This window comes from Scyliorhinus canicula, chromosome 14 (genome assembly GCF_902713615.1).
Source record: "Scyliorhinus canicula chromosome 14, sScyCan1.1, whole genome shotgun sequence".
Taxonomy (NCBI): domain Eukaryota; kingdom Metazoa; phylum Chordata; class Chondrichthyes; order Carcharhiniformes; family Scyliorhinidae; genus Scyliorhinus; species Scyliorhinus canicula.
This window is the reverse complement of record NC_052159.1, coordinates 26,839,000-26,857,710: the sequence shown is the minus strand read 5'-3', so window position 1 is coordinate 26,857,710 and position 18,711 is coordinate 26,839,000. Positions and strand designations below refer to the sequence as shown.

The following is an 18,711-nucleotide window of genomic DNA, read 5'->3' as shown; positions in this document are numbered from 1 at the left end:
GTGTCTGACGATGTTCCACAGGTGCTTCAATAAAAATTTGAAATGAGTGCAGAATAATGACTCCACAGATATTAGCGGATACTGCCAGCTCTTGCCCAATGTCAGCTATGTTGATGGGGATACTATCAAATAGAATGTTTTCTTTTGCAAAGAATTTTCTGGTCATGCGATCCAAGATTAAATCTTTAATATCACAACTGCTTATCTGGAGGGAAACAATCTTAACTGGACCAAATGCATTTGCACTGATGGAACAACTTCCATGAAGGGAAAAGTCAAAGGATTTGTGAGTAAGGTGAAAGAACAGAATCCTTTTATCCAGGTCAGCCATTGTATCCTGCACCATGAATCTCTTGCTGCAAAAACAATGCTATCTGAGTTAATTGCAGTGTTAGACCAAACAGGGAAAATCATGAATTATGTGGAGTGAAATCTTTTGAAATCACGCTTATGTAAGAGATGGCAGTACCAGGGTTTACTCATGCATACAAAAGTGAAATGGCTGTCTTGGGGAAAGGTCTTCTCTCTTTTTTATGAGTTTATTGACGTGCTGAAAGTTTTCTGCTTTCCAAGAATTGCAACACATAGATTTAGTATGTGATGAGTGTGCTAAGTTTTCATATCTTTCAGATATATTCAGCCACTTTAATGTTAAAATACAGGGGCAAAACGAGAACATTCTGGCTGTCCTAGGTAAATTTCAAGGCTTCAGATCAAAGTGACAAGTTGGTCGATTAAGATGTTCAAACATAGGACAGAAATGAGGAGACATTTCTTCACCCACAGGTGAGCCTGTGGAATTTGTTACCACAGGAAGTAGTTGAGGCCAAAATTTGTGGGCGAGATTCTCCCAAAACGGGAGAAATCGTAAAGCTGCCGTAAAACCCGGGCGGGTTTTACGGCAGCGCGCCCCTTCCCGACCGGGGACCGATTCTGGTCCCCGGTCGGGGCTAGCAGCCCGACGCCGTAGGCTCCGGCAAGACGGGCTTAACGAAAATCGTTAAGCCCGCGTGCCGGAGTTAGCGCCGGCTGACGCATCATATGACGTCAGCCGCGCATGCGCAGTTTGGAAGACTCCAACCCGCGCATGCGCGGGTGACGTCATCGCGTTTTTGCGCGAAACCCGCGCATGCGAGGGCCGGGTTGCCCCTCAGCCGCCCCGCGAATGGATACTGCGGGGCGGAGGAAGGACAAGTAGTGCGCGGGCATCGGGCCCGCTGCCCGCGATCGGTGCCCACCGATCGCGGGCCCATGGCACCCTTGGCACGGCCGTGCCAATCGGTGCCATGGTTATTAATAGCGAGTTTGTGACACCGTTTTTACGAACGGCAAGACCAGGTGTGTTTGCCGTTCGTAAAAACGGCGGAAAGGGCTGGGACTTCGGCCCATCTAACAGCTGAGAATCGCTGCCGGCCGTAAAAAAACGGCGGCAGCGATTCGGGTCGGGACTTCGGCGGGGGGGGGGGGGGGGGGGGGGGGGAGAATAGCGGGAGGGCGGGAAAAATGTCGGGAAGACCCTCCCGCTATTCTCCCACCCGTCGTGGGGGGCGGAGAATTTTGCCCTGTATGTTTTCAAGAAGCAGTTAGATATAGCACTTAGGGTGAAGGGGGATTAAAGGTTATGGGGGGAAAGCAGGATTAGGCCGTTGAATTGGATGATCAGCCATGATCATAATGAACGGCAGAGCAGGCTCGAAGGGCCGAATGGCCTCCTCCTGCTCCTATTTTCTATGTAACTGCATCCACAAATCTTGCTGGCACAACACTGGAGTGCTGAGCTTGTGGTATTTGAGTGCTACAGTGAGAGTTTGGTGACTGAGGGAGTATAAGGGTTCATTTTTATTTAAAGTCTAGTATTTCTTTTATTTAGTTAATTAACTTAAAAGTTGCTGTTTGGTCTATAAGGTGAATTTTGAATCAGCTTTAAACAAGGTTCTACTTGTACTTACTTGCAGCTGGAGCTTGTTAATTAGTTAATTGGATTAGGCCAGTTTTCAGAGGCTAGAGTCACAGCATAAATAGGAGCTAGTTACAGTGCAGAGTGCTGAGCTTGTGGCATTTGAGTGCTACAGTGAGAGTTTGGTGACTGAGGGATTGCTGAGCTTGTGGCATTTGAGTGCTACAGTGAGAGTTTGGTGACTGAGGGAGTGCTGAGCTTGTGGCATTTGAGTGCTACAGTGAGTTTGGTGACTGAGGGAGTTAGGTGAGGATAGAGTAAGGTGCTCCTTACATTTCATTTCCTATATTTATCAAAGAGCGTGAAGGGAGCCAGGAGTTTAGAGTACAGCTGACTGGAAGCAGAGTCGGAGGGCGGCGGTCCAGTTGGTCCACGGGGCAGCTAATTCTGTAAAGTAAGAGGGGATGGAGGCTAGGGCAGTTGCATGCTCCTCCTGTAGGATGTGGGTGGTGAGGGATACCACTGGTGTCCACGCTGACTATACCTGCGGGAAGTGCACCCAACTCCAGCTCCTCAGAGACCGTGTTAAGGAACTGGAGCTGGAGCTGGAGCAACTTCGGATCATCCGGGAGGCAGAGGGGGTTATCGAGAAGAGTTACGGGGAGGTAGCCACACCAAAGGTACTGGACAAGAGTAGCTGGGTTACAATCAGGGGAAAGAAAACTAACAAGCAGACAGTGCAGGGATCCCTCGTGGGCGTTCCCCTTCAAAACAAGTATACCGTTTTGGATGCTGTTGCGGGGGATGACCTACCGGGAAGGCCCCAGCGGCCAGGTCTCTAGCACTGAGTCTGGATCTGGGGCTCAGAAGGGAAGGGGGAGCATAGAAAAGCAATAGTAATAGGAGATTCAATGGTTAGGGGAATAGATAGGAGATTCTGTGGTCGCGAGCGAGACTCCCGAAAGGTATGTTGCCTCCCGGGTGCCAGGGCCAGGGATGTCTCGGATCGTGTCTTCAGGATCCTGAAGGGGGAGGATGAACAGCCAGAAGTCGTGGTGCACATTGGTACCAACGACGTAGGTAGGAAAAAGGGTGTGGAGGTAATAAACAAGTTTAGGGAGTTAGGCTGGAAGTTAAAGGCCAGGACAGACAGAGTTGTTATCTCTGGTTTGTTGCCAGTGCCACGTGATAGCGAAGCTAGGAATAGGGAGAGAGTGCAGTTGACCACGTGGCTGCAGGAATGGTGTAGGAGGGAGGGCTTCAGGTATTTGGATAATTGGAGCGCATTCTGGGGAAGGTGGGACCTGTATAAGCAGGACGGGTTGCATCTGAGTGCTGAGCTTGTGGCATTTGAGTGCTACAGTGAGAGTTTGGTGACTGAGGGAGTATAAGGGTTATTTAAAGTCTAGTATTTCTTTTATTTAGTTAATTAACTTAAAAGTTGCTGTTTGGTCGAAAAAGAAGGTGAATTTTGAATCAGCTTTAAACAAGGTTCTACTTGGACTTACTTGCAGCTGGAGCTTGTTAATTAGTTAATTGCATTAGGCCAGTTTTTAGAAGCTAGAGTCACAGTATAAATAGGGGCTAGATACAGTGCAGACTTTGTTTGCACTGAGTGCTGAGCTTGTGGCATTTGAGTGCTACAGTGAGAGTTTGGTGACTGAGGGAGTGCTGAGCTTGTGGCATTTGAGTGCTACAGTGAGAGTTTGGTGACTGAGGGAGTTAGGTGAGGAGGGAGTAAGGTACTCCTTTCATTTAATTTCCTATATTTATCAAAGAGCGTGAAGGGAACCAGGAGTTTAGAGTACAGCTGACTGGGAGCAGAGCCGGAGGGCGGAGGTCCAGTTGGTCCACAGGGCAGCTAATTCTGTAAAGTAAGAGGGGATGGAGGCTAGGGCAGTTGCATGCTCCTCCTGTAGGATGTGGGTGGTGAGGGATACCACTGGTGTCCCCGCTGACTATACCTGCGGGAAGTGCACCCAACTCCAGCTCCTCAGAGACCGTGTTAAGGTACTGGAGCTGGAGCTGGATGAACTTCGGATCATCCGGGAGGCAGAGGGGGTCATAGAGAAGAGTTACAGGGAGGTAGCCACACCAAAGGTACTGGACAAGAGTAGCTGGGTTACAGTCAGGGGAAAGAAAACTAACAGGCAGACAGTGCAGGGATCCCTCGTGGCCATTCCCCTTCAAAACAAGTATACCGTTTTGGATGCTGTTGGGGGGGATGACCTACCGGGGGAAGGCCCCAGCAGCCAGGTCTCTGGCACTGAGTCTGGCTCTGGGGCTCAGAAGGGAAGGGGGGAGCATAGAAAAGCAATAGTAATAGGAGATTCAATGGTTAGGGGAATAGATAGGAGATTCTGTGGTCGCGAGCGAGACTCCCGAAAGGTATGTTGCCTCCCGGGTGCCAGGGCCAGGGATGTCTCTGATCGTGTCTTCAGGATCCTGAAGGGGGAGGGTGAGCAGCCAGAAGTCGTGGTGCACATTGGTACCAACGATGTAGGTAGGAAAAAGGGTGTGGAGGTAATAAACAAGTTTAGGGAGTTAGGCTGGAAGTTAAGGGCCAGGACAGACAGAGTTGTCATCTCTGGTTTGTTTTGCCGGTGCCACGTGATAGCGAGGCTAGGAATAGGGAGAGAGTGCAGTTGAACACGTGGCTGCAGGAATGGTGTAGGAGGGAGGGCTTCAGGTATTTGGATAATTGGAGCGCATTCTGGGGAAGGTGGGACCTGTACAAGCAGGACGGGTTGCATCTGAACCAGAGGGGCACCAATATCCTGGGGGGGAGGTTTTCTAGTACTCTTCGGGAGGGTTTAAACTAATTTGGCAGGGGAATGGGAACCGGATCTGTAGTCCAGCAACTAAGGTAGACGATAGTCAGGACGCCAAAGCACGTAGTGATGCAGTGGGGAAGGTAACAATGACAAAGGAGAGTACTTGCAGGCAAGGAGATGGGTTGAAGTGTGTATACTTTAATGCAAGAAGCATCAGGAATAAGGTGGGTGAACTTAATGCATGGATCGGTACTTGGGACTACGATGTGGTGGCCATCACGGAAACTTGGATAGAAGAGGGGCAGAAATGGTTGTTGGAGGTCCCTGGTTATAGATGTTTCAACAAGATTAGGGAGGATGGTAAAAGAGGTGGGGGGGTGGCATTGTTAATTAGAGATAGTATAACAGCTGCAGAAAGGCAGTTCGAGGGGGATCTGCCTACTGAGGTAATATGGGTTGAAGTTAGAAATAGGAAAGGAGCAGTCACCTTGTTGGGAGTGTTCTATAGGCCCCCCAATAGCAGCAGAGATGTGGAGGAACAGATTGGGAAACAGATTCTGGAAAGGTGCAGAAGTCACAGGGTAGTAGTCATGGGCGACTTCAACTTCCCAAACATTGAGTGGAAACTCTTTAGATCAAATAGTTTGGATGGGGCAGTGTTTGTGCAGTGTGTCCAGGAAGCTTTTCTAACACCGTATGTAGATTGTCCGACCAGAGGGGAGGCCATATTGGATTTAGTACTTGGTAATGAACCAGGGCAGGTGATAGATTTGTTAGTGGGGGAGCATTTTGGAGGTAGTGACCACAATTCTGTGACTTTCACTTTAGTAATGGAGAGGGATAGGTGCGAGCAACAGGGCAAGGTTTATAATTGGGGGAAGGGTAAATACAATGCTGTCAGACAAGAATTGAAGTGCAGAAGTTGGGAACATAGGCTGTCAGGGAAGGACACAAGTGAAATGTGGAACTTGTTCAGGGATCAGGTACTGCGTGTCTTTGATATGTATGTCCCTGTCAGGCAGGGAAGAGATGGTCGAGTGAGGGAACCATGGTTGACAAGAGAGGTTGAATGTCTTGTTAAGAGGAAGAAGGAGACTTATGTAAGGCTGAAGAAACAAGGTTCAGACAGGGCGCTGGAGGGATACAAGATAGCCAGGAGGGAACTGAAGAAAGGGATTAGGAGAGCTAAGAGAGGGCATGAAAAATCTTTGGCGGGTAGGATCAAGGAAAACCCCAAGGCCTTTTACACATACGTGAGAAATATGAGAATGACTAGAGTGAGAGTAGGTCCGATTAAGGACAGTAGCGGGAGATTGTGTATTGAGTCTGAAGAGATAGGAGAGGTCTTGAACAAGTATTTTTCTTCAGTATTTACAAATGAGAGGGGCCATATTGTTGGAGAGGACAGCGTGAAGCAGACTGATAAGCTTGAGGAGATACTTGTCAGGAAGGAAGATGTGTTGCACGTTTTGAAAAACTTGAGGATAGACAAGTCCCCCGGGCCTGACGGGATATATCCAAGGATTCTATGGGAAGCAAGAAATGAAATTGCAGAGCCGTTGGCAATGATCTTTTCGTCCTCGCTGTCAACAGGGGTGGTACCAGAGGATTGGAGAGTGGCGAATGTCGTGCCCCTGTTCAAAAAAGGGAATAGGGATAACCCTGGGAATTACAGGCCAGTTAGTCTTACTTCGGTGGTAGGCAAAGTAATGGAAAGGGTACTGAGGGATAGGATTTCTGAGCATCTGGAAAGGCATTGCTTGATTAGGGATAGTCAGCACGGATTTGTGAGGGGTAGGTCTTGCCTTACAAGTCTTATTGAATTCTTTGAGGAGGTGACCAAGCATGTGGATGAAGGTAAAGCAGTGGATGTAGTGTACATGGATTTTAGTAAGGCATTTGATAAGGTTCCCCATGGTAGGCTTATGCAGAAAGTAAGGAGGCATGGGATAGTGGGAAATTTGGCCAGTTGGATAACAAACTGGCTAACCGATAGAAGACAGAGAGTTGTGGTGGATGGCAAATATTCAGCCTGGAGCCCAGTTATCAGTGGCGTACCGCAGGGATCAGTTCTGGGTCCTCTGCTGTTTGTGATTTTCATTAACGACTTGGATGAGGGAGTTGAAGGGTGGGTCAGTAAATTTGCAGATGATACGAAGATTGGTGGAGTTGTGGATAGTGAGGAGGGCTGTTGTCGGCTTCAAAGAGACATAGATAGAATGCAGAGCTGGGCTGAGAAGTGGCAGATGGAGTTTAACCCTGACAAGTGTGAGGTTGTCCATTTTGGAAGGACAAATCTGAATGCGGAATACAGGGTTAATGGTAGGGTTCTTGGCAATGTGGAGGAGCAGAGAGATCTTGGGGTCTATGTTCATTGTTCTTTGAAAGTTGCCACTCAAGTGGATAGAGCTGTGAAGAAGGCCTATGGTGTGCTAGCGTTCATTAGCAGAGGGATTGAATTTAAGAGCCGTGAGGTGATGATGCAGCTGTACAAAACCTTGGTCAGGCCACATTTGGAGTACTGTGTGCAGTTCTGGTCGCCTCATTTTAGGAAGGATGTGGAAGCTTTGGAAAAGGTGCAGAGGAGATTTACCAGGATGTTGCCTGGAATGGAGAGTAGGTCATACGAGGAAAGATTGAGGGTGCTGGGCCTTTTCTCATTGGAACGGAGAAGGATGAGGGGCGACTTGATAGAGGTTTATAAGATGATCAGGGGAATAGATAGAGTAGATAGTCAGAGACTTTTTCCCCGGGTGGAACACACCATTACAAGGGGACATAAATTTAAGATAAATGGTGGAAGATATAGAGGGGATGTCAGAGGTAGGTTCTTTACCCAGAGAGTAGTGGGGGCATGGAATGCACTGCCTGTGGTAGTAGTTGAGTCGGAAAATTTATGGACCTTCAAACGGCTATTGGATAGGTACTTGGATTAGGGTAGAATAAGGGAGTGTAGGTTAACTTCTTAAGGGCAGCACGGTAGCATTGTGGATAGCACAATTGCTTCACAGCTCCAGGGTCCCAAGTTCGATTTCGACTTGGGTCACTGTCTGTGTGGAGTCTGCACATCCTCCCCGTGACTGCGTGGGTTTCCTCCGGGTACTCCGGTTTCCTCCCACAGTCCAAAGATGTGCAGGTTGGGTGGATTGGCCATGACAAATTGTCCAAAATTCTATGATTAACCTAGGACAAAAGTTCGGCGCAACATCGTGGGCCGAAGGGCCTGTTCTGTGCTGTATTTCTCTATCTCATCTGAACCAGAGGGGCACCAATATCCTTTGGGGGGGGGGGGTTGGTTTCTAGTACTCTTCAGGAGGGTTTCTAGTACTCTTCAGGAGGGTTTAAACTAATTTGCCTGGGGAATGGGAACCGGATCTGTAGTCCAGCAACTAAGGAAGCCTATATTCAGGACGCCAAAGCACGTAGTGATGCAGTGGGGAAGGTAACACTGACAAAGGAGAGTACTTGCAGGCAAGGAGATGGGTTGAAGTGTGTATACTTTAATGCAAGAAGCATCAGGAATAAGGTGGGTGAACTTAATGCATGGATCGGTACTTGGGACTACGATGTGGTGGCCATCACGGAAACCTGGATAGAAGAGGGGCAGAAATGGTTGAAGGTCCCTGGTTATAGATGTTTCAACAAGATTAGGGAGGATGGTAAAAGAGGTGGGGGGTGGCATTGTTAATTAGAGATAGTATAACAGCTGCAGAAAGGCAGTTCGAGGGGGATCTGCCTACTGAGGTAATATGGGTTGAAGTCAGAAATAGGAAAGGAGCACTCACCTTGTTGGGAGTTTTCTATAGGCCCCCCAATAGCAGCAGAGATGTGGAGGAACAGATTGGGAAACAGATTTTGGAAAGGTGCAGAAGTCACAGGGTAGTAGTCATGGGTGACTTCAACTTCCCAAACATTGAGTGGAAACTCTTTAGATCAAATAGTTTGGATGGGGTAGTGTTTGTGCAGTGTGTCCAGGAAGCTTTTCTAACACAGTATGTAGATTGTCCGACCAGAGGGGAGGCCATATTGGATTTAGTACTCGGTAATGAACCAGGGCAGGTGATAGATTTGTTAGTGGGGGAGCATTTTGGAGGTAGTGACCACAATTCTGTGACTTTCACTTTAGTTATGGAGAGGGATAGGTGCGTGCAACAGGGCAAGGTTTATAATTGGGGGAAGGGTAAATACAATGCTGTCAGACAAGAATTGAAGAGCAGAAGTTGGGAACATAGGCTGTCAGGGAAGGACACAAGTGAAATGTGGAACTTGTTCAAGGAACAGGTACTGCGTGTCTTTGATATGCATGTCCCTGTCAGGCAGGGAAGAGATGGTCGAGTGAGGGAACCATGGTTGACAAGAGAGGTTGAATGTCTTGTTAAGAGGAAGAAGGAGACTTATGTAAGGCTAAAGAAACAAGGTTCAGACAGGGCGCTGGAGGGATACAAGATAGCCAGGAGGGAACTGAAGAAAGGGATTAGGAGAGCTAAGAGAGGGCATGAAAAATCTTTGGCAGGTAGGATCAAGGAAAACCCCAAGGCCTTTTACAAATATGTGAGAAATATGAGAATGACTAGAGCGAGGGTAGGTCCGATTAAGGACAGTAGCGGGAGATTGTGTATTGAGTCTGAAGAGATAGGAGAGGTCTTGAACAAGTATTTTTCTTCAGTATTTACAAACGAGAGAGGCCATATTGTTGGAGAGGACAGTGTGAAACAGACTGATAAGCTCAAGGAGATACTTGTCAGGAAGGAAGATGTGTTGCGCGTTTTGAAAAACTTGAGGATAGACAAGTCCCCCGGGCCTGACGGGATATATCCAAGGATTCTATGGGAAGCAAGAAATGAAATTGCAGAGCCGTTGGCAATGATCTTTTCGTCCTCGCTGTCAACAGGGGTGGTACCAGAGGATTGGAGAGTGGCGAATGTCGTGCCCCTGTTCAAAAAAGGGAATAGGGATAACCCTGGGAATTACAGGCCAGTTAGTCTTACTTCGGTGGTAGGCAAAGTAATGGAAAGGGTACTGAGGGATAGGATTTCTGAGCATCTGGAAAGGCACTGCTTGATTAGGGATAGTCAGCACGGATTTGTGAGGGGTAGGTCTTGTCTTACAAGTCTTATTGACTTCTTTGAGGAGGTGACCAAGCATGTGGATGAAGGTAAAGCAGTGGATGTAGTGTACATGGATTTTAGTAAGGCATTTGATAAGGTTCCCCATTGTAGGCTTGTGCAGAAAGTAAGGAGGCATGGGATAGTGGGAAATTTGGCCAGTTGGATAACAAACTGGCTAACCGATAGAAGACAGAGCGTGGTGGTGGATGGCAAATATTCAGCCTGGAGCCCAGTTATCAGTGGCGTACCGCAGGGATCAGTTCTGGGTCCTCTGCTGTTTGTGATTTTCATTAACTACTTGGATGAGGGAGTTGAAGGGTGGGTCAGTAAATTTGCAGATGATACGAAGATTGGTGGAGTTGTGGATAGTGAGGAGGGCTGTTGTCGGCTTCAAAGAGACATAGATAGACTGCAGAGCTGGGCTGAGAAGTGGCAGATGGAGTTTAACCCTGACAAGTGTGAGGTTGTCCATTTTGGAAGGACAAATATGAATGCGGAATACAGGGTTAACGGTAGGGTTCTTGGCAATGTGGAGGAGCAGAGAGATCTTGGGGTCTATGTTCATTGATCTTTGAAAGTTGCCACTCAAGTGGATAGAGCTGTGAAGAAGGCCTATGGTGTGCTAGCGTTCATTAGCAGAGGAATTGAATTTAAGAGCCGTGAGGTGATGATGCAGCTGTACAAAACCTTGGTCAGGCCACATTTGGAGTACTGTGTGCAGTTCTGGTCGCCTCATTTTAGGAAGGATGTGGAAGCTTTGGAAAAGGTGCAAAGGAGATTTACCAGGATGTTGCCTGGAATGGAGAGTAGGTCATACGAGGAAAGGTTGAGGGTGCTAGGCCTTTTCTCATTAGAACGGAGAAGGATGAGGGGCGACTTGATAGAGGTTTATAAGATGATTAGGGGAATAGATAGAGTAGACAGTCAGAGACTTTTTCCCCGGGTGGAACACACCATTACAAGGGGACATAAATTTAAGATAAATGGTGGAAGATATAGGGGGGATATCAGAGGTAGGTTCCTTACCCAGAGAGTAGTGGGGGCATGGAATGCACTGCCTGTGGAAGTAGTTGAGTCAGAAACGTTAGGGACCTTCAACCGGCTATTGGATAGGTACATGGATTAGGGTAGAATAATGGAGTGTAGGTTAACTTCTTAAGGGCAGCATGGTAGCATTGTGGATAGCACAATTGCTTCACAGCTCCAGGGTCCCAAGTTCGATTTCAACTTGGGTCACTGTCTGTGTGGAGTCTGCACATCCTCCACGTGTGTGCGTGGGTTTCCTCCGGGTGCTCCGGTTTCCTCCCACAGTCCAAAGATGTGCAGGTTGGGTGGATTGGCCGTGAAAAATTGTCCAAAATTCTATGATTAACCTAGGACAAAAGTTCGGTGCAACATCGTGGGCTGAAGGGCCTGTTCTGTGCTGTATTTCTCTATCTATCTAACTATACTCAATCTCACCTCCACAAACCTTAAAACACTACAAGAGAAGTTTGAATATTACTCCTCCATGAATATAGAAGACTTTGACTGGGAATGTGATCTATTCAGCTCACTTTCTCTTGAATCATGAAAATTGTCATTAAAAGAACAAAAGGAATTTGCAGATCTCAGGATGGTTGGTACGCTGAAACTGAAGTTTGTAGAGTTGCCTCTGGACACATTTTGGACGCTTGTGAGACAAGAACATCCATCTATTTCAGATCACACTATAACAGCACTCATCACTCCCGACAACCTACCAATGCAAGTTGGTATTCTCAACACTGGCATACGTAAAAAAGCAAAAGGAGGGAGCAAGACAGTGGAGCAAGACCTGACAGTTGCCCCGTCATCAACTCCTCCCCAAATCTAGAAACTCTGCTGACGGAGACAGGCCCAGGTGTCATATTAACACTGTCCGTCAGATGAACAATTGAAACATTTAAGGGGAAATATTTTCAAATTGTGTACATTTTCAATTAAAACAATCGTATTTGACATGCAAATGGTGAAAAGGCTTTCATTGTAAACTTTTTAAACTAATGAAAATTGTATTCAATGGTGGTTTGACGTGTTTTTAAGAGGAGGAAATAAAAGGATTTTTGCTTGAGGACAGCTCAGTAGGAGAAAATAGGTATGGCTCAAAGTTTTCACAGTATAAAAGTGACAGAGTGATGTAGTGGTTGGGAACCACTACATTCAAATCAAAGTGTTTTTAAAACTTACCACATTAATGTTGCGATCAGTAGTCCAACCCCTACACAGTCAATGAAGACAACCCACAGCAAAAGCTTCATTGTTTCAAAAAATCCCATTTCTAATACAAATCCAAAGCCAATGGTGGAGACTGCAAAGAACAAATATTAATTGTCATGTTGAATTCTTATAGATTTTCACCACAATGTATCCATTTTATATTTGCTTTGTAATCCAAGGACTCATTTGCAACTAACATCTTGAGAAGTTGGCTGGAAGTCTAAATACTGTCCCAAATGATGAATGTATAACACAGGAGCGGTCCTATCATTCATTATTCATGGTTTGAGTTATTAGAATCTTTTACTGTGTTATAATCACCCGGGCTAAGATCAACTAATTTAAGCACAGACATTAGTGCGGACTAAACGGACCTGCTGATCTGTACCACTCAGCTACTCACTGAAGAACCTCACTGCACCGTTGTGGAATTATTAGGATTTTAAAAATTGCAATATTCCAGAGGAACAGGTGGTGATGAAGTAAATATTTATCAGAAATCTTTGATCTTAAAAGTGGAATAGCATTACATTTTCCACGTCTAGACCATATTGGTTGGATTTATTTGATTGAAACAAACAGGTATAAACAATGTTTAAAGCAATTGTCTAGTCCTACTCTTTTTATGTTCTCATGTTAATGAATGATCACAAAGATGGAAAGTTACATCAAGCTAAACCAGGACTGGTCAGAAACTTTCCTTCATGCAAAAGATTGGTGAACATTGAAATTAAATCCTAAATGGCAAATTGGAAGCAAAAACTTTGGAATAGAGAATGCGAGGTGATCTCATTGAAACATGTATGATTTTGAAAGGGCTCGGCAGGGTAGATACAGATGCTGTTTCCTCTGGCTGGAAAATCTTAAACGCGGGGGCATAGCCTCAGGAGAAGAGGACACTCATTTAGGACTGAGACAACAAGAAACCTCTTTACTCAAAGGGTTGTGAACCATTGGGATTCTCCATCACTGAATAAAGTAAAGGAATAAATACATTTTCAGTCTGTCAGGAAACTAAGGGCAGGAAAGCGGAGTTGAAGTTGAGATCAGCCATGACAGCATTGACTGGCTGAGCAGGTTCAAGCGGCTGCATTTTCTTCTCCTATTTTGTACATTCTTATGTAAAAGAAACTCATATGCTTTGGTATGGTAAGAGTTGGTTCTTGATAGGCAACATGCACATAAACACACAATTTGGTAATCAGAATTTTCAGTACACTGCAGCTGAATATTCTCAAGTACTTATAGAGGGAGCATTATTATTCAGCATGTGCCTCTCATTACCCCGGAGTTCCAAACTGACAGTGTGTGGTGCAGGTAGGTTCAGTTGAAGCATCCAGAAGGAAACTAGACAGTTATCTAAAAAGGAGCATGCAGTGCTGCAGGGAGAGGGTGGGAGAATGGCCCTAAGTGAACTGCTCATTTGAAGAGCTGGTGCAGACATAATGAGCCATATGTCCTCCTTCTGCGCTGTAACAGTTCTGTGGTCACCAATTCATATTCTTTGTTGTTGAACAGTGGTATTTTCAATTAAACAATCTATTCCTGGGATGGCAGGACTATGTCGGTTAGGATTATGTTAATTGGAGTTTAGAAGAGTGAGGGGGGGTCTCATAGAAGCTTATAAAATTCTAACAGGATTGGACAGGGTAGATTCAGAAAGATGATCCCGATGATGGGGGGAGTCCAGAGCTAGCCGTCATAGTTTGAGGATGAGAGGCAAGCAAATCTTTTAGGACTGAGATGAGGAGACCTATCTTCACCCAAGAGTAATGCATCTATGGAATTCACTGCCACAGTAGTTGAGGACAAAACGTTGTACGATTTCAAGAATTAATTAGGCATAACTCTTGGGGCTAAAGGGATTAAGGGATATTGGGGGTTGGGAAGAAGAGGTGAAGATAAAGGCAGGATCAGGGTATTACAAAGTACAAAGAAAGAAACATCACAGGAACATGTCCTTCGGCCCTCCAAGCTTGCGCCAACCATGCTGCCTGTCTAACCTAAAACCGTCCTTGCTTGTGGGGTCTGTCTCCTTCTATTCCCATCCTATTTCTGTATTTGTACCTGCTTCTGTCACTTCCTCCAGCAGCAAGGTCCAGGAATCCACTACCCTCGGTGTAAAAAATCCTTCCTCGCACATCTCTTCTCAACTTTGCCCCTCTCACCTTTAACCTATGGCCCCTAGTAATTGATTCTTCCACCCTGGGAAAAAGCTTGTGACTATCCACTCTATCCACACCCCTCATAATTTTGTAGATTTATCTCAGGACCTCCGTCGTATTGAATTTGATGATCAGCCATGATCATAATGAATGGCAGAGTGGGCTCAAAGGGCCTACCCCTGCTTCTATTATCTATACATGTTTCTTTGTAAATCCTTTGAATACCCTTGATGGAAGGCGATAAAAAGCAGGAGAGTTTCCTGGTCAGTCATCCTGTCTACGACAATGCAAACCACTGCAGTACTTTGCCAAGAATAATCATGGACAAATCCAATGGAGGACCATAATTCCAATGCTCTCTTAGGGTGTGGAACCTGAAGGAGGAGGAATGTCTTTTAGGGAAGGAAATTTGCCGTCCTTACCTGGTTTGGCCCAGGGGACTCCAGATTTATAGCAATGTGGTTGATCTTAACTGCCTCTGAAATGGATAGGTGAAACACTGAGTTGCACTCATTGGCTCACCTTCTTGGAATAGTTAGCAATGGGCAATAAATGCTGGCCTTGCCAGTGATGCCCATACCCCATAAATGAATAAAAAGTCAGAAATACGCTGAAGATTACATTCACCGAATTCTCTAAATAAACCTTCTATCAATTGCTTGTTACCATCAATCTTAGAATGGCAGCACCCTTGGATAATCATACAGACAGGATACTCTATCTTCACATCACCATTCATGTCCAATAATCAGGTGTCACTCAATGGAAATTTTTCAAAGGACACTCACCACATAACCAGATACTTAGCAAAACTAGGAAGGCGGGGTCGTCTCTGGCCCACTGGTCCTTAGTCTGTTTTCTGTAATGAAAATTTCTGTACACCATCTGCGGAGATGTAAATAGGTACAACATCTGCCAAATGGCAAATTCAAAATCCATCTGCTTAAAACGAAAGAGCCGCCTGAGGTACTTGTACCGCTTGGCTCCAGCTGTGTGTCGTGCAGCATCCCTGGAACTGAGCGCACCATTCCCTTGACTGCTGGGATTATATGCCGTCGTTGGTAACATGTCTGCTGCCAAAAGTAGAACAATAGTTAAATTACAATTTTTAAAAAAAATTACACTTTCAATCAACACTTCATTGCAACATTAAAATTCCCAATCAAATGTGCTAACCAACCTTATATGGCTTGGCAATAGTGTATTGCCTGCATTTTTCATACTTTAATTTAATTTAATTTACCATTTAGGTGGAAAAAAACCTGATGAATGATGGGCTGTTATACCTTGACCACACAGTATGGCAAGGTGGCTAAATTTTTCTTTCTTCACTTTTAGGTGAAATCAGCGAATATCAAAATGTAATTAAAGTACAGGTACGACCACTGTAAACACTAAATTAGAAATTTTTTACGCTCAATTTGTTTATCCATTCAGTCTGACAGTACAAAACATTGGTTCCAAAGAGAAAATGCTGGAAAATCTCAGCAGGCCTGGCAGCATCTGTAAGGAGCGAAAATAGCTAACGTTTCGAGTCCAGATGACCCTTTGTCAAAACATTGGTTCAGTGAATACACTATACTGTTAATCAGGCGACAGTTAGTGGAGTCCATTTCCACACATCTTCAGACAGCAAACTCAGTTTTGTTTAGGGAGCTGAGATGACATCATACAAGACCATAACGACATAGGAGCAGAATTAAGCCATTTGGTCCATTGAATCTGCTACGCCATTCAATCATGGCTGATGTTTCTCAAACATATCACAAACATCAGCTGATCGCTGAAATTACTAGATTACACTCATGCTTCACAGGCATCAAAAGTAAGTGCACTCCACCATGGCACCACAGTGGTTAGCACAGTTGCTTCACAGCTCCAGGGTCCCAGGTTTGACTCCCGGCTTGGGTCACTATCTGTGCGGAGTCTGCACGTTCTCCCCGTGGAACTGCAACAGGTGGTGAGGGAACAAATAGGGAAAAACTTGACCTCATCCTCACCAATCTGCCTGCCAGTGATGCATCTGTCCATGACAGTATCGGTAGAAGTGACCACCACACAGTGCTTGCAGAGACAAAGTCCTGTCTCCATCGTGCTGTGTGGCACTACCAGTGTTAAATGGGATAGACTTTGAACAGATCTAGCAACTCAAGACCAGGCATCCATGAGGCACTGTGGGCCATCAGCAGCAGCAAAATTGTACTCAACCCAATCTGCAACCTCATGGCCCTGCATATCCCCCACTCTACCATTACCACCAAACCAGGGGACCAACCCTGGTTCATGAAGAGTGCAGGAGAACATTCCAGGAGCAACATCAGACATACCTAAAAATGAGATGTCAACCTGGTGAAGCTACAACACAGGATTATTTGCGTGCCAAACAGCATAAGCAGCAAGCAATAGACAGAGCTATGCGATTCCACAACCAACAGATATGATCTAAGCTCTGCAGTCCTGCCACATCCAGCCGTGATAGTGCTGGACAATTAAACAACTCACTGGAAGAGGAGGCTCATCTTCAATGATGGAGTTGCCCAGCACATCAATGCAAAATACAATGCTGAAGCATTTGCAACAATCTTCAGCCAGAAATGCCAAGTGGATGACCCATCTCAGTCTCCTCCAGAGGCCCCCAGCATCACAGATGTCAGTCTTCAGCCAATACAATTCATTCCACGTGATAACAAATAACGGCTGAAGGCACTGGATACAGCAAAGACTATGCGCCCCTGACAATATCCCGGCAATAGTACTGAAGATTTGTGCTCCAGAACTTGCTGCACCCCGAGCCAAGTTGTTCCAGTACAGCTACAACACTGGCATCTACCCGGCAATGTGGAAAATTTCCCAGGTGTCCTGTACACAAGAAACAGGACAAATTTAACCCAGCCAATTACTGCCCTAACAGTCTACTCTCCATCATCAGCAAAGTGATGGAAGGAGTCATCAACAGTGCTATCAAGCGGCACTTACTCAGTTTGGGTTCCGCCAGGGTCACTCAGCTCCTGACCTCATGACAGCCTTGATTCAAACATGGACAAAAGAGCTGAATGCCAGAGGTGAAGTGAGAGTGATTGCCCTTGCAATCAAGGCAGTATATGACCAAATATGGCATCAAAGAGGACTGGTAAAACTGAAGCCAACGGGAATCGTGGAAAACGCTCCACTGGTTGGAATCATACCTAGCACAAAGGAAGATGGTTTGGTAATTGGAGATCAATAATCTCAGCTCCAGGATATCACTGCCGGGTCCTAAAGGGCATTGATGCTTGACTGGAACTGCAGCATGTGGTCAGGGAACCAAAAATGGAAAAACTTCACACACACACACACCCCCCCCCCCCCCCCCCACCCCCACACTCCTGGAAACCCCACCACCTTGAGGTTCCCCTCCAAGCCACTCATCAACCCGACTTGGAAATATATCGCTGGTCCTTCACTGTCGCTGGGTCAAAATCCTGGAACTCCCTTCGTAACAGCACAGTGGGTGTACCTGCACCTCAGGAACTGCAGTGGTTTAAGGAGGCAGCTCACCGCCACCTTCTGAACGGCAACTAGAAATGGGCAATGAATGTTGGCCTAATTAGCGACCCCCACATGCCGTAAATTAATTTTTTAAAAGTTGATTGTGTGGAATGCGTCTGGGTGGCACAGGGCAGATTAGTGGAGGTCCACGTCAGTCAACCTTCTGGAAGATGACACCAACGAATAAACAAAATCAGCACAGATACCAAACATCTGCCTGAACCATACAGCACACCGATGAGCAACAACGAAGGCGCAGTTAGGATATCACATCTTTGGCACCTACTAAAGCGAGGAGGCAATTGATTAATGGGATTGTCACTGGACTAGTAATCCAGACACCCAGGATAATGCTCTGGGGACCCAGGTTAGAATCCCAACAGGGCACTAATACCCTTCAGGGAAGAATGTTTGCCGCCCTTACCTGGCCTGGTCTGCAAGTGACTCCAGAGCCACAGCAACACGGTTGGTTGGCTCTCAACTGCCCTCTGAGTTGGCCTGGCAAGCCACTCAGTTCATGGGCAATAAATGCTGGCCTTGGCAGCGACGCCCACCTCCCATTGACGCTTCGGCCTGTGCTGCTGGAGCCCGGGGCAGATTCCTCTCAGCACGGGAGGCCCCAGTGCCTCGGACCAGAAGGGGGGCCAGCGCCTTCCTCCTGTCTGCCCGCCTGCAGCGAAGGTCTGAGCTGCACCCTTCACTGGCGGATTTCATTACCTCCCTATCCCCATCGTTGCTACCTTACCTCAGGGTACGACCGACCCGACGCAATGGACCAGGGTGGTGGGGACTTGAGAGCCGCCTCTCCCTTCACCCGGATCAGAAACACCGAGCAACGGACGGCGATGACGTTGGCCAACATTGGTACGCATGCGTTATTCTGGCGCGGGGCGTGACGGGATGGGAGGGGGCGGCGCCGCGGGGGGTGGGGAAGAGAAGACGTCGACACTGCGCATGCCCCGTCGCCTGGCTGGGGAACCTAAGCCCTGAAGTCCCTGGCG

At 46.6% G+C, this 18,711-nt stretch overlaps 1 protein-coding gene across 2 annotated transcripts in view; it reads right to left on the bottom strand.

Moving 5' to 3' along the window:
* unc50 (unc-50 homolog (C. elegans)) overlaps positions 1-18,599 on the bottom strand; it is a 29,369-nt gene extending 10,770 nt beyond the window's left edge. Inside the window, exons 1-3 of one of the 2 annotated variants that reach the window (XM_038818253.1) lie at positions 18,456-18,599; positions 14,971-15,255; positions 11,988-12,108 (exon numbers count right to left, since the gene is read on the bottom strand). In XM_038818253.1, the coding sequence (XP_038674181.1) occupies positions 11,988-12,108; positions 14,971-15,250 (401 nt within the window). In that variant the 5' untranslated portion in view covers positions 15,251-15,255; positions 18,456-18,599. The remainder of the gene's footprint in view (positions 1-11,987; positions 12,109-14,970; positions 15,256-18,455) is intronic. The other variant, XM_038818254.1, reaches the window with a different exon arrangement.
* Between the last annotated feature and the right edge of the window lie 112 nt (positions 18,600-18,711).